Raw genomic sequence first — 15949 nt, forward strand, 5'->3', positions numbered from 1 at the left:
GATAGATAGATAGATAGATAGATAGATAGATAGATAGATAGATAAATGGATAGATAAATGGATAGATAGACAGATAGATAGATAGATAGATAATTTTATTTTATATAGTGTATTATAATACACTATAGTATTAGAGTATTCAGAATATAATGATTCATTCTTGTGACTTTAGATCTTATAATGTGGGTCGACGACAAATGAAGATTTTATTTTTTATGACTGAAAACCCCACACATTATTTTACTTTTAAAAAATGCCATTTATTTTGTCTGGGAATAATGATTTCATGAAGCATGTTCACCACTAACAATATATGTGTTTTCCTCAGGAAATGTATGATGTAAAAAAACAAAAGAAGAATCATAATAAAAAACAGCATAATATCATGCAGGGATGGTAACGAACATATATTCTGTTACGAAAAAGAATTGTTCTTCCTCTCATTTTTTCCCCCACATGCCCTGACACTTCTTTGGTCATGAGTGGATTTTGCTTTCGTCTCGCCTTCGTCCCGTTGACACCCGTCTCTTCAGATCATTGTTTATACTTGATGTTGGCTTCAACTGGAACGAGACACCAAAACATTAGAGTGTGCTCACACATACTGTGCAGTGGTTGTGTGGTTGATCATGATGACTTTATGAAGTGCAAGGTGCTTGTGTACGTATCCTCTCTTACTGGCATAATCCTGCGGAGCCATGGGCCTGGACAGGACCTGTCTAAGAGCATCCAGCCACTCACTCTGCTCCATCTCCTGCTCGCACATGAAGACAAACTGTCGCTCGGGTGTCTCCACCATCACGCCCCACTTCCACTTGTTTCCACGAGCATGCTTCGGGACGCACTCCCTCACAGAGTAACCTTTGCTCTCTGTGCCGATGAAAATGACCCCCAACTCCTCTGCATCCTACATTAACAGTGATGAGAACACGAACAGTCAAGCAGAACGTCGGTCACAGATCTCGACAGCGATCGTTACAGTTAGATGGAGAAGAAGGTTTGTCCTCACCAGCTGGCCTCTGAAGTAGAACAATTTTCTGTTTTCAGAGTCCAAAATAAACCACCTCTTTTTGAACGACTCCTTCTGCTGTTGAAAACAGTATACATTGACTTGTCATTTTCTAATGACAAGTGTGTGTGTGTGTGTGTGTCTGAACTTGTTTTCTAAAGTTGTGAAGTTTCTGGTCAGAGAAGAAAACTGGCAAATGTATTATGCCAAGGAGTGTCCTCACTAAGATAGATTGTCTGGAATGTGAGTGTGTGTGTGTATGTGTGTGTGAGAGGAACAGAATCACACATTCACATGCACGTCATCGACACACTGTTATAAACAAGTGCCAAGCTCACCACCTTAATCAAAGTGGAGTGCTGACAAACGAATATTTAAAGATAAATAAACAAACAAGTTTAATGTAACTGTACATGTATTTTTTTGTAACCTACTAGCGGCCCCGTCTTTTCCATGTATCCCTCTTTGAGGTACTTTCTTGTTATCTTCGGTATCAGCTGACAAAGAGATGTAAAGGAAAAACATGAAAAAAAAAGAGGCAAGTTTCTGTTTTCATTGTGGTCGACTAGTACAAAGAAAATGAAAGAAAAATCATTACAATGGCGATTGAATAAAAAGTATTTAGATTGCATTTAAAGAGCATGCACATCCAGGATCTGCTGAAAGACAACTATGACAAAACTATGACAAAACTTTGGAAAAGGTCTGAGTCTTACTTCTTCATCGCTTCCAGTCGGATATGCTGTTTTCAGATATGCATAGCGAGCAGCACGAATGGCGTTGTACCATGCAACTATTTCCTAAAAGCAAAAGAATAGTGTTTCCCACAGTATGACATGCTTTAAGACCTGCTAGCTACTGTCATGTATACCTCAGGACTCTCATGATAGACGTAGAGGTTCCTGATGTGATCGGCGTCTTGGTAGGTGAGCTGCAGCCCGTGAGGATGACCGATCTTCTCCGGCTGAAAAGTGGCATTCAGGTCCTTGATGGAGATCACAGCTTTAGGGCCTTTGGACTCCTAGATCACAAATATTCAGACAAACGGATCATTCAGTCTGTTAGTAGCACATATCCATTCCTCAAAAACTGTTGGATCACCGTTAGAATAACTGCCTAGAGGTTGTATGCCTCCGAAAACCAGTGCAGTTTCATTGTTTGTTTGTTTGTTTGTCACACGGTGCCGTTCAACTGTGTCTGAGCTGCAGGGAACTCACATTTTCCTTGTTGTAGTAAGTCAGTGTGAATTCTCTCTCTGACAGCACAAACTTCCTCTTCAGAAACTGTGTGTTCTCTTTTCCTTTCTTCCACAGCCACCCTTCATAGAAACCTGGTATATGTCCAGCAACTCTGAGTCACAGGCACTTCAGTGCAAACTCACTCAAAATTCACATATTCAGTCATTTTGTATAGAGTGATAACCCCTCACACATCATTATACAGGTTTATCTCCACAGTCGTTCATACGAGGAACCACATTGTTCATATTTTTTAACCAAGCAAACTGATAAAGATTTATGATCCACAGTAGACACGTGTTAAAAAAACAAAACAGTGAATACATCACCTGTTGTATATGAAATTGGTGGATACTTCATTTCACCTGTGAATTCCAACCTTTCGTATTTGGCACGGATCCACTGCTCTCTCAGGACACTGCAGTTCAAGAGCAAACATGAAAATATTGCAAGAGCAGGAGAAACACACATTAAGGTTTGATCTCACAGCAGAAACTAGATATCCAAACATATTCTAGATCTACAGTCAGATGTCGTGTCTATTTCCTTGTGGGATTGCCCCATCAGCCGTCTGTGACTGGACATTACGTAATCACAGTTTTCTGAATAATTTTAACATCCTGGAAAATTACTTACACAGAGTCATTTGCCCTGGGCCGATAGTAGTACGAGGGAACAGCTTTCTCATACAAGGCCTGGGCGCTGGCATTGCCGTTGGATTTCATGAACTTTCCAGGTCCCAAGAAGACACAAATACACATTACACATCTCCGGTTCATCCTATTACCTGAAGAACTGCTGTGTTGTTATCGCAGTAATAACAGAGAGGAAAAAGCAGCCTGTATACCTTCACCAGCTCATCCTCCCAGAAGTCCAGCTTGATGGATTTCACTTGGCTGGACAGGCTGCGGTGGACACCAGAGCAGTTAAGACACACAAACACACCCAGCTTGTAGGACGCCCAGTCTGGATCTGAGGTGTGCAGAAGATGAGGGATTCAAATTGAGTGGGGGAAAGTAATCAAGTGTATTTACTGCACTACTGTACTTATGTGCAGGTGCATTCTACTTAATACAGTACTTTGTTTGTCAGAGTCCAAATCTTTTGGGTTTGTGATTCTGTATGAAAAAGTACTTCACTTGGTCACACATTAATTTATTTTTTTTTCAAATTCAAGTGGGTAATTGTGATAATTTAACTTGTTGAGTTCAAGTTCAAGTATTATTTGCAAATGCAGTACATTTTGTAAGTTGGTCCAACAATGTTATTTTTTCGATGTAGGCTTTATTTTGCTCTAAACTTCTAAAAGGACCTAAGAGGAAAATCTATCTTATATTTCAGCTGTCCAAAAAATATATATAATATACAGTATATGTATATTACCATATTAACAGTATGAATACTTAAGTTAAAGGGACCCAATCTGAGTATTTGTACTTTTAATACCATGGAAATATTTAGCTAGGGCTTTTATTAACAGAATTTAGAGCAGGGCCAGTGGGCCAACTAGGAAAGTCACTGGAGGCTATACAAATACTCTGACAGTGGTAGTGGATATAATCCTACATTAAATAAACTAATGACCCAAAACCCATAATAATCTGGTATCATTATAAATTGATTCCAGCAGCAGCCAGTCCATACATGGAAGTGGGAAAGCTGTAAGGTCTAATACAGGTCTGATACAGAAGTGAACACAGTTAGCTGACACTGTTCTCACCTGATTCGCCGCAGTCTGCACACATGCTGTTGTCCGGCAGCTTCAGCAGCTCCAGTAAGATCTTTTTGTTCCACTCTCTGTTTGCCATGTTGCTACAAATCCAGGATTTCTTCTCACACAGTGATAAATCTCTCCGTCTAAACTGAGCATGGTTGTCACAAAGCTTCACAGAAAAAAAAACATAGTCAAGAGGAAAAGTGGAACTTGCCACAGAGACGTTTTGGATGTTACAACACACAGTTGACCTCCCTTCTCCTTCCTCCTCTGGAGCTGCACTGACAGAAACAGAAAGTTGAGCTTCAATCAGACGTCGTTCTTCTTTTTCTATGAATCACCTTATTCATGCTCTGAATGCTCTTTCAACCTGATCCATGAGATAAGAAAAGTATCCTGAAAAACCGGTCCAGCCACTGTTAGCTTACCAGAATTGATAACTATACAGACAATGTATGCAAATTCATGTCGATGGACAATGTGACTTACTGAAAATGAATTATGAGGCCCGTCATTTTTTCTGTTGTGATAATCCTTTATTTGATCACAACTAAAACCCATTGTGTTTGTGTACAGAGTTAAAACTGAAAAAAATTAAAAACAAACAAAGAACTGAGTGTGATGTGTGGAAGTGTGAAATAATCTTGTGTAAAAAAAAAAAAGCTGCTTTTCATGAATGTGAACAGAAACAAAATCCTAAGTGCATCAACAGTACTTTGTGTGGAGACTATTTATACACAGCCTTTAAAAATCCAGAGGAAATTTCTATTTTACATGTTAATCTGTTACAAATATTAACACTTCAGACTTGCTCCTCAAAAGCAATTTCTACTTGATAAAAAAACACTTTGCAAAGTGCAAAGCATATTTATAAATGAGGCTACAAATTACTACTGTACAAAAAACCATCACACACAATCCAGCACCACGTAATATTACAAAAAAATCATGAAGTAGTAATATTTCATATATTCTTCAAAATCACCAATATCACTTTAGTTGTGCACTTGATTCAGTGATTCAGTCATTTCCATCTTAGAGGAAACTGTGTGGAAACGTCACCAGACAGTGTTTAGTGTACACACACGTCTGACCACCTCATTTTTCTCCGAAGTAGGGAGCATGAAACAAAAGGCAACACTGATTAAAGTTGCCAAAGTGTCCGTCCCTGTGCTCCTGATGCCGCCACACTTTCTGTAAACTCATTCCGTGATACAGTCGGAGAGCCACAACCTATGGACCATAACAGCGAGTGTCTATGATCTCAAGGTCTTCTCAGTGGTTCAGGGGAAGTCTTCAGCAAGGTGCCGTAATGTGGTTTTGTCAAGACCAAGGTGGATTGCATCGAGGTAGTGTAGAAACCTGGAGGGATGAAAAAAGAGAAACAGCTCAGAGCTTTGATTCTGTGGATGCATACACTGTCTTACATACAGTCGCACATAACACATTTATTTGTAGCCTGTGGGTTATTCCCTTGGTGTCAAAACAAAACATCCATCATCTTATGTGTCTGTTGTTTACAAATGTTGAGGGCTGCGTCATAGTTCCCAAGTTTCTGGCACTGCAGATTAAAAATGCAAACCTGAAGTTTCACCAAAATTCTCCTTTTAAGAGGCTCGAAAAATTTAGTGTGAACACCAGGTGTAAATATATCAAAAGTGAGGTTCTTAAACTAAATCATGTAAATGTGGCTTAGAGTAATAGGATATCAATTTTGGAGACATAAATCATCCAAGCTTTTCATGTGTTTATCTTCTGTGCACTGTTTAGTTCATCCAGGGCACGTTTCCATTTCACCAATTCTCACCTCCGTTTAACTTTGCCCTTCTCCTTCAGCTGCTCCGATCTGCAGATGGTGCGTAGCACTGGCAAGTATTCCAGAGCAGCCGCTGGTCTGTTTCCCAGAGCACCAACCACTCCTTTAAGCACCAGACCCTCCATCACTTCTCTCCTCAGCTGGACCAGCCTGGAACAGATTAATACATGCTGACTTTCTTTGAACTGGCTCAGGATTCCCCTTATTTTGGGTAAAAGAAGGTTTACATATTAAAGTTTAATGGAGGCTTAACATTAAAGAGACTCACTGTGGTTGGCAGGGGCCCTCCTGAGAGAAGCTGTAACCTTCACGATGAGGGGCCACAGGGAGGGTGAGTTCTCCCACAGCCTCATGTCCAAGCTCTCCTTCCAGCTGTTGGGCTTTCTCCCAGGCCTCTGCTGCTGAACACTGACACCTGTGGAAGCTCAGCGCCTCCACGGCAGCCTGGATCTCCAAGACACGCTCTCCCGTCTCCCAGCTCTCTCTGTCAGTCTCGACCCTCGACTCATCCGTCATCCCGTCTTTAACCACTGCAACGACTGGTGTCATTCTTCTGTAAATGTCTCCTCCTTCTGGGTGGACATGCAAGGAGGAGTCCAAGTAGGACATGTTGTCTAAAAAGTCAGCTATTGATGCTAGACACTGTGAGACTGGGAGACTTTTCATGCGCTCTTCAGGAGTCAGCTGCTTCCTTTTTACCATCTCTGAAACTAACCTCTCTTTAACTACCTCCTTTGCTTGAGGATCACCCTGCGGCTTGGACAATGACAGAAAACTGTCTTCTGAGTCCGAGTCTGAGTTCAGTCCATCTTGGCCGGGCACACAGTGCCTCTTCTTGTTCTTCTTCATTCTGTTAGAAACTTTAATTGGACTGCCATCATCCGAGCAATCACCAGACCCTGCCGCCTGCAGTAACCTGGGATGAGATAGCAGCGTGTCGGAAGGCAGGCAGGCAGATGGCTTCTTTTCGGGATTAACAGAAGGATGGTCTTGTGATTCAGAAACAGATTTCTCTGGCTTGCGGATTGGTGCAGTCAACTGTGTGAGTGGTAGAGGTAAGAGTGTCTCCATGTTGGAATAAAGTAGATCCACTCCTCGTCGCCTGCAGTCTATCAGCAGCTCCCAGCAGACTGCCTCCTTCAGACTCTGGCTCTGTTGACAGCAGATACCTGATTAATATCTTATATCAAGTACAATATGAATCAACAATGAATTATGACCATATTAAAGACACCTAATAGAAGAGTTCACCTTGAGCAGCTCCCACATGTCTCTCCCAGGTTCAATATTCAGCAGACCCAGTCTGCTCTCAGTGCAGCCAGTGTCACAGGGAGGGAGGGCGGCTGGGACAGACGGTTCTGTTGCCTCTCCTTCCGTCTCCGGCTTCAGTCCAGCTTCGAAAGTGATTGAGAAATGCAAAAATTAAAAAAAAAAGTAGTGCAACACCTTGTTTTAAAATACAAAATAAGACATTGAAAAAAACTATACAGTAAAAAAAAAAAAACAACTATGTAAAATAGTAAATATGTAATCACTTTCGTCTCTGATCTTCAGCATATTCAATTTGATATAAAAAAAAATCTCAGTCTCAGGCTAAATCTGAGTATGATATAGATATCGAAATATGTCACCATGTGAGAGATACAGTCAGTTAAACACTGTTAAAATGTTATGCATATGGAATATTGATTTCCTCATGATCACCTATTGCAGTTTCGGGACAGTAACTGTCTCCAGGTGAATGCATTTAAATCTATATTTGAAGTAGTATTTACAAAGCAAAACCAGGCTAAAGAGAATATTATCGTCAACATGTTTCCAGCTCATCTGCTCACCATTGTTGTCAGTGTGCGTCAGTGACCTGGTTACGTTGCGGCCCCCTGCACTGCGAGTCCAGAACTGCAGCTGCAGTAAACTCTGCCTGATGTCACAGCCATTGAGCCTGAGCAGAGTGCTGATGTTTGACAGGTCTGTTCTCATGTCTTCAGCCAGACACAACAGCTGCAGGTAGCTGCTCACATTTAACTGGACCAGAGAGAGAGAGAGGAGGACAGCTGAAAAATCAGACTGAAACTTTTTATCATCACAAATACAAGCGACGCCATAGAACCACACAGTGAAACTAAGAGTGGAATTTAAATTACATGTTTGTCCTTTACTCACCAGTGACGGTGTTTTAAAGTGGATCTCTTCAAAGAAGCTATCGAACATGGTGCTGAAAGCAGGATCTAGGGAGAATAAATAAAACTTGATTGAAACTCAGAAACTGGACAACACAAGGTAAAACACAGTCTTTGTCCGTGCTCCTGTTACTCACCACTGGTAGTGAGGATGACTGGCCTCTTGGTGGTGGTCATGAATGTCTTGATGGCAGCTAGAAACCCAGAGTCTTCATCAAAAATAACATCCACCTCTTCAAACAGGATGAGCGAGGTGGCCGTCTTCTTGCTCTGTTCTTCACTGTTGTCTTTAGTGGTCGTAGCTGCTGGCGATTTCACTGTGAGGTCTTTATGCTTATTGGCAACCTCATTACTTGTTTTCCCGACTTTCTTGGAAGCAGCTACATGAAAAGATGGAGGGGAGAAAAAAACACAATGGCATTTACTTACTATTACAGTTCTGAAATGTTCCCGAAAGGCATCATCATAATAAAATAAAACATTTGAGACAATGCAAGTGTATTTACCTGTTTGTTCATTCTTCTTTACGTTGAGTGGCTCCTTGTTGTTGGGTCGACCCATTTTGAAGAAGTTGGCCAAAGAGGTGGGAGCCAGAGCACCTTTTTTGGCGCCTCTTGGCGACTGGGGATGTTTCCTGGGAGAGGAAACCACCCTGCGAGGAGAGTTAATCTTTCCTGAACGATGAGGAAGGAAAAAATACGTTTTTAAATGTTCAGCTTGTAAAATTCTGCATTTACAGTATTAGATCTTATGATCTGACAATTTATTGGAAACAGTAATACAACTGTCAGCTGTGTACTTACTAGGCGAGGATCCAGGCCTGCCGGCGCTGCTGCTTGAGCCGTAGCTGTTGAAGTAGGTGGGCTTGTGGGCGTTGACCCCCTGGCTGTCCACCTGGTGCGATTGGGTGGCTTCCCTCAGCTGGGACAGAATAAGACGGCCGCTCCGCTGAGAAGAAGCGTTCACCTCAAATACCTTGAGAGACCAGAGTGAGGTTGGCAGTTTATTCAACGACCCACATAACAAATGTGTTGCTTTGAAACATTTGAGAGGCGTTTATACCTTGAAGCCCAGCTCCTGGGCACAAGCATAGACGGCAGCAGTCTTTCCTACTCCAGTGGGTCCTGTGATCAACATTGAATTACACAACATGTCCTCCGCATCCTGCGAGTCCACCTCTCCACAGTCCCAGTCTGAGTCTGCACACAAAAGGCGATGATGCAGTCAAAATACATTTACGCCAAACTCAAAGTTATGAAGAGAAAATAAGAAGAGCATTTGTAGAATCTCCCACCGTTGCTTCCTTCCTCTTGTTTCTTGTCTTTCTGCTTTTTTCTCTCATCTCGGTCTGCACGGATTTTCCATTCCTTTAGCCAACTGTACAAATGAAAAAAGGAACGTGTTCTTCAAGCCAGGGAGTGTACAAGTGGGACCTTGCTATCGTGATTACTACAGCCAAAACTCTGGCGACAAATGCGCAATATGACTAGACAGTGGGAGTAAGTGGAGACGTGTTGTCCATCTTTATATATCATCTAGGGGTTAGTCATTACAAAACAAATACAGCAGCCATTGTTTTTATGCAGTTAGAGCTGCTTTACTGTCGTTCCTCACCTGTGCAGCCTCCTTACTGAGGCAGTGTTGCCGATGATGTCAGTGGAGTGCTGGGGCTGGTATTTGTCAGTCCACAACACATCTTCCTTCACAACATCTGTAAAACAGACTACACTGAGTTTCTGAGATTCAAATATCAAACAGGCCAGTGCAGTTTACAGAAGCCAGTTGAATGAATATAACCTTGACAATGAAGGTACATTGTCATAAAGTCATAAATGTAAATGATTATATCTTGTTGTGGTTGTCTATGTTTAATGATGACACATTTGTAACAAAAGGAAACTGGAGGAACATTGTGAAAACCATCGGCAAACATTTCATGGTCCACTGGTGTCTGTTATTCCTTGGTATTTAAATATATTCGCTCTTGGATGTAAACTTGCTTTGTCATTTGTTGAACATATCCAGTTTTCTGACGACAGGCTGTCATTTAACTTCTTCTTGGTTACTTTACTGATGTCAGTTCTTTAAACTAAATTAGGAACTTTTTGCTGCCTCACCCTTTTCCACAGTGTCTTCATCCAACACAATTACAGAGTCGTCTTCAGACAAGATGGGAGAAGCTATGTTAGAGAGTCTGGCTTTCTCTTCCTTCTCTAGCTTGGATTTCTGTCCCCGTCTCGTGCGTCCTCTTCTTGTCGGCTCTGGCTCAGACGTGGAAACGTTCTCTTCTGAATGGTTGCCCCGCTGCTTCTTAGCAACCTTTACTGTGTTCTCTCCTTCATCATCCATCCTCTTCCTCTTGCATCCTACTGGTGGTGCCATTTCTAGTAGGTAAAATATATTAGTCAACTAACATAGTTTTCATTTCAATTGATCGAATTAACTGCAACATTTCTACGTTCAGATGATGTACTGGTCATTCCACTGACCTGAGGCAGAGCTCAGCTGCTGGTGGTCAGTGCGTCTCTTCAGGAAGCGACTGATGAACAACTGCACAGGGAAGGGAGGGTTAGAGGTCCTGACCTCCTCGATGAGAAGCTGACGAACACTTTCAGAGATCTCAGGTCTCCAGCCCGAACCCTGAACAGTTTAAAATAATAAATGTATTTGTTACATCTGCTGTAAAATATCCACTGCTGCTCTGCTATAAATATGTTCTTACATCTGTTCCTGAACACAAGCAAAGCTAATCTACAAAATTCACAGAAATTACAAACATACCAGAGGGAAATGAGCTTTAATTGTGTTTTATTTAACATTGTAAATGCTTCATTAGCAGACAGGAAGCTGCCATTAACTGTATTATTTGTTCTAAAATATTAACCCTGCTAAAAAAGTGTGTGTGGATAAAGAGTTGCCCCTGAGCATTGCTGGGACAGCTGCTAGGAGAATCAGATCACCACAGCCATGTCAACATACCCTTTCACATAAGTCTCTACGAGCTGGTTCAGTCTTCCAACTCAAGGAGCCACTGACAGATGGAAAGGAGGATGTTCGGCTCTGAAGCAGTTTCAGTTGAGACAGTAACAGTGATTCAGGCCATGGTAGATTCCAAAGAGGGCAATCTGTAAATACAAAACAAAAAGTTTAACCCTGATATGTGGCTTTATCTGCACCTACCAGACCTTCAGAGCTAAGAAACACACTTAAATAACCATAAAGATTAAGATGACCACATGTGTTAATATAAAAAGGAACCACCTACCCTTTGGTGGTTGCATCATGTGTATGACTGGCTGGAAGGAGGAACAGGAGACAGAGTATGCCTCTTTGGTGGCAGCAGTCTTGGCTATCTGCTTCCTGAAGGACTCTGGGAGGCCACTTTTCAAAAACTCTCTACGAGCCCTGAACTGCTCATCGTCCTGGGAGTTTTCAGAGCCCTCTCGACTGCTCTCATCAAAGATTGAAATCACTCCGGACACCTTCCGAGCATTCCTCTCTTGGCCCAGTGAGGCCCCTTTACAGGCTATGAGAGAAAACACAGCACCATTACATTATATTTATACAGATAACCAAAAATATAAAATATTACATTTTGATTTGGAGTGGGAAAACTACCTGGGACAGCCTTGGTCTCTTTGCCAGCTGGTGTGGCTTTGCCAAGTACATCATTCAGACTTCGCAAATGTTTCCGGGCTTTATTCTTTTCTAGTGCCGCCTGACGAGTGGCGGTCTTGTCCTCCTCCAGGCAGATGATAGAATCCTGACAAAACAAACCACATCACGATCGTTTCAGAAAACTATTTGGTGAATGCAAAAATGACTAATGCCTAATGTTTCTCGAGACAAGTCAGTAAAAGGTAGTGCTCATCAGAATGACGACAGGGCAAGAAAGGTCTCCTGTGTTTATTAACAGAGGACACAGATCACAGCGCTGCCTGAGCAGATGTTCACACCACTGATAAAACCTCATGTCAAAACTATATCACTAAAAAAACTACAACGCAGAAATTTTATGTCCTTTGTTTTACTGTACCTCATTTTCACAGTAACTCTTCTTGAAGGACGCCTCATTCCGCGACGAACGCCTTAGCGTGCTCTTCTCCTCGACTGCAGTTTTTTTACTCTGTTGTAACGCTTTGGCTTTTTCCAACAACTTCTTTGCCTGCTTCCTTTTTTTTGATGTCTGAAAAAGATAAATATTATTATTATTATAATTATTTTACATCCTCTGTCTATAGTTATGACAATGTTTGCATATGCACATTTTTCTTTGCCAAGTTCATTACTTCACAAAAAAACCATCATACTCACTTTAGTCGCCACAGGCGTGTTAATGCCACTTCCACTTTCAGCCTTTGACATGGAAACATTTCTATGGATCCTGGTGAATTTGATCCTGAAAGAAACATTTATTTAACACAAAAATAAATCAAAAGATATTTTCATTTGCCAGTTAATTAGGGAAACATACTATAACTATGGCCACAGCAGTCTAATAACAAATAAACCTACATTAATGTTCTAAGCTTCAGTTTCTGTTTTGGAGGTGTTGACATGATCATTTTAAAAGGAGGATGTTTGTTGTGTTTTTATTTGAAAAGCACTTTGTAACTGTGTTTTGAGAGGTGCTACATAAATAAAGATATTATTTGACACCTCTTTGTTCTACAATTTCAATCCCACATACTGTTGAATTAAAAACTACTAAAACAGTTGTGGTGCAATCTAAACATTATAACTTTCCTAACCTCCAAAAAGATTTCAAAAGCACACAACTTTGTATTAAATCATAACTATGAGCATGTGTTACCTGATTGGACTTTCTTTTGTGTCAGGCTCACACACTATCTCTGCTACAAAGACTCCGTGCTTGGACTTCCGTGTTTTTGGGGTGGACATCTGTGCAGGGCAGTCAGGTGAAGCAGCTGCAGCAGTAGCATCCTTGGACTCCTTTTGTTTTCTAGTTTTTCTTATAGGAGATGTTGTAGAGGATTTGGTTGCTTGCCTGACCTCTCTTCTGGACCTCCTCACAGGTGGGATGGCGGGCTCCTCTTCTTTATCATCAACGATCATGACCGCCGCTTCTTCCACAGGAGCAGCAGCAACAGCCTCCTTTTCTTCCTTAGCTTTCTTCCTGCCTTTTCTTGATGGTTTCTTTTTAACTACATTGTTTTCCTGAGAGGCAGCAGGGACCTGCTCAACAGTCTGAGGGTTGACGCTGTCCTCCTCAGCAACTTTGTCTGCAGCAGCCTCTCCGGGCTGCTTCTGCTTGCCCTGACTCTTCCCAGGTTTGGTTTTAGACCCATCCAGGCTGGGCTGTTTAAAGGCAGCCATGAACTGCTTCCTCTCCACCACGCTGCACTTTGGCGTGGATTCACTCTCAAGCACAGCCAGCTCTAGGTCCTCCTCTTGAAGAACCACATTGGATTTCCTTTTGACAGTCAGCAAGGTAGATGGAAGATGTTCAGCTTCTGTCTGAGGAGATGATACTGCTTCTGCAGGGCTCGCTGGCCCCTTTCTCTTGCTAAAGATAGAAGCTAACTTTCCAACAGCCTTGACTGCTTCCTGTTTGGGTGAGACTGTATGCACCTGAGCCTGGATGGTGACAGTTCGGGGTGAGATTTGGAGTAATGGCTCCCCAGACCCCACGTTTTTCCACTGATCATTGTTCATTTCCTCTGCATCTGTTGTGATTTTACTTTCCTTGTCCTTGCCCTCTCCATCTTTGTCCTGACTCTGACTTCGCACAAAATCCTCAAAGGATATTGTGACTGTGCTGTTTCTTGACTGTAAGTCCTGATCTTCATTAATCTCCATGTTTACCTCACACAGAGAGGTCTCTGCCTCTTCCTCCTCTGGTTCTGGTTGCTTTGCCTCCTGTTGATGCTTCTTCTTGGAATTCCGTGCTCCAGTTTTGACCGGTTTTGCCTTTTCTCTCAAAGGTACAAGTGGGGATGAGGGAATGCTCTTCAGCTCTGGTTTAAGTTTGGAACCATTTTCATGATGTTCATCTTTATCAGTCTGTTCAACATTGACACTTCTCTCTAATGTCTCAGCAGTGACAGAAGCCTCAGCACTAAGCTGGGCCAACAGAGCTGCTGTATCACTACCAAGCACCCCACAGCTACTGGTCACCTCCGCTGATGAGTCTTTGTGCTGCTGTGGTTCATCTACAATCTCGCAGTCCACCTCCCCTGTCGAGCAAACATTTCCAGCCTCCACAAGTCTTCTAGCAGCTTTGATGGCCTTTCTACCCCGTTTCTGAGATGGTTGTTTCACTGCTGCCTCTGAGCCTGTGTGTTTTTCGGTAGACTGAGATTCCTGACAGTTCTCTTTAGACTGTTCTGACGGGCTGGTCTTTTCTTTGGAGGACGGAGGTCTCCTGCTAAAGTAGTCCATGATGTTGTTTGACCGAGGAGGAGAGAAGGGTTTCTCCGCAGGCTTGGCCACTGGAGAGAAATAGTTGGTGATTGTCTTAACAACAGGACTGCCACCATCTTTGCGGGATTTCTTGCAAGGCTGTAAGATGGGTGACAAAGTTAATCAAATACGAGAATGCATGTAAATGAAGAAAAATGATGTAACAGCTTAACAACCGTCATCATAAAAATACCTGCGTGTCAAAATCCTCAATGACAGATGCCATAGCCACAACACCAGCCATAATTTTAAGAGATCTAAAGCAAAAGAAAACATTGTTATGCACACATAGGTCTGAAATAGCAGCAGGTCACAGCATAGCTATCATTCTCCTCTCTGCCACCACCTCCACTGTGTCAAGGGGGTATCCTAGGACCAAGCTGGACTTCCTTATCAGTCTGTCCAGTCTCTACCCATCAGTAATTGACCTTCATCCCGTACTTCCCTCCAAAACAACCTGCTAGTTATCACCTAAACATAAGATTTATTAATCCTGAAGGAAATTATTGTGCCAGCTTGCTTCAAGATTACAGCATCTATCTCTCTACAATATATAACATAATAGAAAAGGACAATATAGTATTAAGTCTAAAAATAAACGTGAACATAAGAATTAGAGTATAAAGTGTATTGTAAATTCAGAGAATTGCAGAACCAGTGCCTAATAGAAATAACAACAGAAATGAGAATAAAATAAGCAAGTTACACAAGACAGTAAAACTAATACTAAAGAAATATGGCAATAAGTAGTAATGATAAAGAGTAATATGGGATATTGCACATAAAATAATTCATATCATTGCACACGATTTTCTTTTTGTGCATCAACAAACACTCCAAACATTCATTGCTTACTCTTTACTCATCAGCGACTGTATCTGACACATAAACACGAAACAGAACCAGCTCTATTTGCCATGTATGTGTACACATACTGGGAATTTGACTCCGGTGTTAATTACACTTACACAAATAGACTACAGAATAAGTACTATGAGCAAATAGAAGACGACAATGAAGCAGATACAGATTATTCATGTACTTATAGTCCTGTTTAGTAAACTGTGAGACATAAACATGCTTATATGCAGCATTATTTAAAGTGTTGGATCATTCGGGGGCAACAAGTAACGAGACACATTGTTCCTGACGCTCAGACAGGGAGAGGAAAACACTCACCGATGGTGCAGAGCCGCTGAGTCGCTGCAGCTCCAGAGAATTGTCTCCTTGTCTCAGCCACTAACCGAGGACACGTCCATTGTGAGGCGGCTCGTCTCCACACAAACTTCACTGCAAACCACAACAACAACAAGCTAGCTACACTTCACCGGACGCTCCTTTCAACGCAGCTCCCGACACTGACCCAAACATGTCGGGGTGCCGGCGGTGCGTGGACGCTGGCGTTAGAAGAAAGTTTTACCCGAACAGTTCCGAGTGGGAATCCACAGTCCGTGTTTCTTGACGTGCGCTTTCAAAAACGCGCCAGAACCGCCGTGGACGAAGAGCGCCAAAATACGCGTGACCTTTGGCATCGGACGATTCCGCCAATCACGGGGGAGAACGGCGAGC

At 42.1% G+C, this 15949-nt stretch overlaps 2 protein-coding genes across 3 annotated transcripts; both read right to left on the minus strand.

Annotated features, from left to right (window-relative positions):
- Nucleotides 1-238: 238 nt before the first annotated feature.
- adap2 (ArfGAP with dual PH domains 2) lies at nt 239-4250 on the minus strand. Of its 2 annotated transcripts, XM_020102828.2 has the most exons (11): nt 3968-4250; nt 3095-3219; nt 2884-2975; nt 2577-2665; nt 2227-2339; nt 1881-2030; nt 1726-1809; nt 1444-1506; nt 1010-1087; nt 679-907; nt 239-563 (listed from the first exon to the last, which is right to left on the minus strand). In XM_020102828.2, the coding sequence occupies exons 1-11, from the start codon at nt 4053-4055 to the stop codon at nt 535-537; spliced, it is 1140 nt and encodes a 379-aa protein (XP_019958387.2). In that variant the 5' UTR covers nt 4056-4250; the 3' UTR covers nt 239-534. The 2 variants fall into 2 exon arrangements, with proteins under 2 accessions (XP_019958387.2, XP_069380562.1); XM_069524461.1 differs by lacking the exon at nt 1010-1087 and having other exon boundaries at nt 3968-4249.
- Nucleotides 4251-4475: 225 nt separating this feature from the next.
- atad5a (ATPase family AAA domain containing 5a) lies at nt 4476-15945 on the minus strand. Its single transcript, XM_020102890.2, has 22 exons — nt 15560-15945; nt 14574-14637; nt 12771-14479; nt 12272-12356; nt 11994-12143; nt 11576-11720; nt 11223-11483; nt 10937-11082; nt 10447-10597; nt 10075-10341; nt 9572-9668; nt 9252-9334; nt 9020-9156; nt 8761-8932; nt 8464-8631; nt 8095-8337; nt 7941-8005; nt 7613-7802; nt 7029-7171; nt 6046-6929; nt 5769-5927; nt 4476-5323 (listed from the first exon to the last, which is right to left on the minus strand). Exons 2-22 carry the CDS (start codon nt 14622-14624, stop codon nt 5245-5247), a joined length of 5385 nt encoding a protein of 1794 aa, XP_019958449.2. The 5' UTR covers nt 14625-14637; nt 15560-15945; the 3' UTR covers nt 4476-5244.
- Nucleotides 15946-15949: the final 4 nt, after the last annotated feature.

Source organism: Paralichthys olivaceus, chromosome 5 (assembly GCF_024713975.1).
Source record: "Paralichthys olivaceus isolate ysfri-2021 chromosome 5, ASM2471397v2, whole genome shotgun sequence".
In the NCBI taxonomy this organism is placed as follows: Eukaryota; Metazoa; Chordata; class Actinopteri; order Pleuronectiformes; family Paralichthyidae; genus Paralichthys; species Paralichthys olivaceus.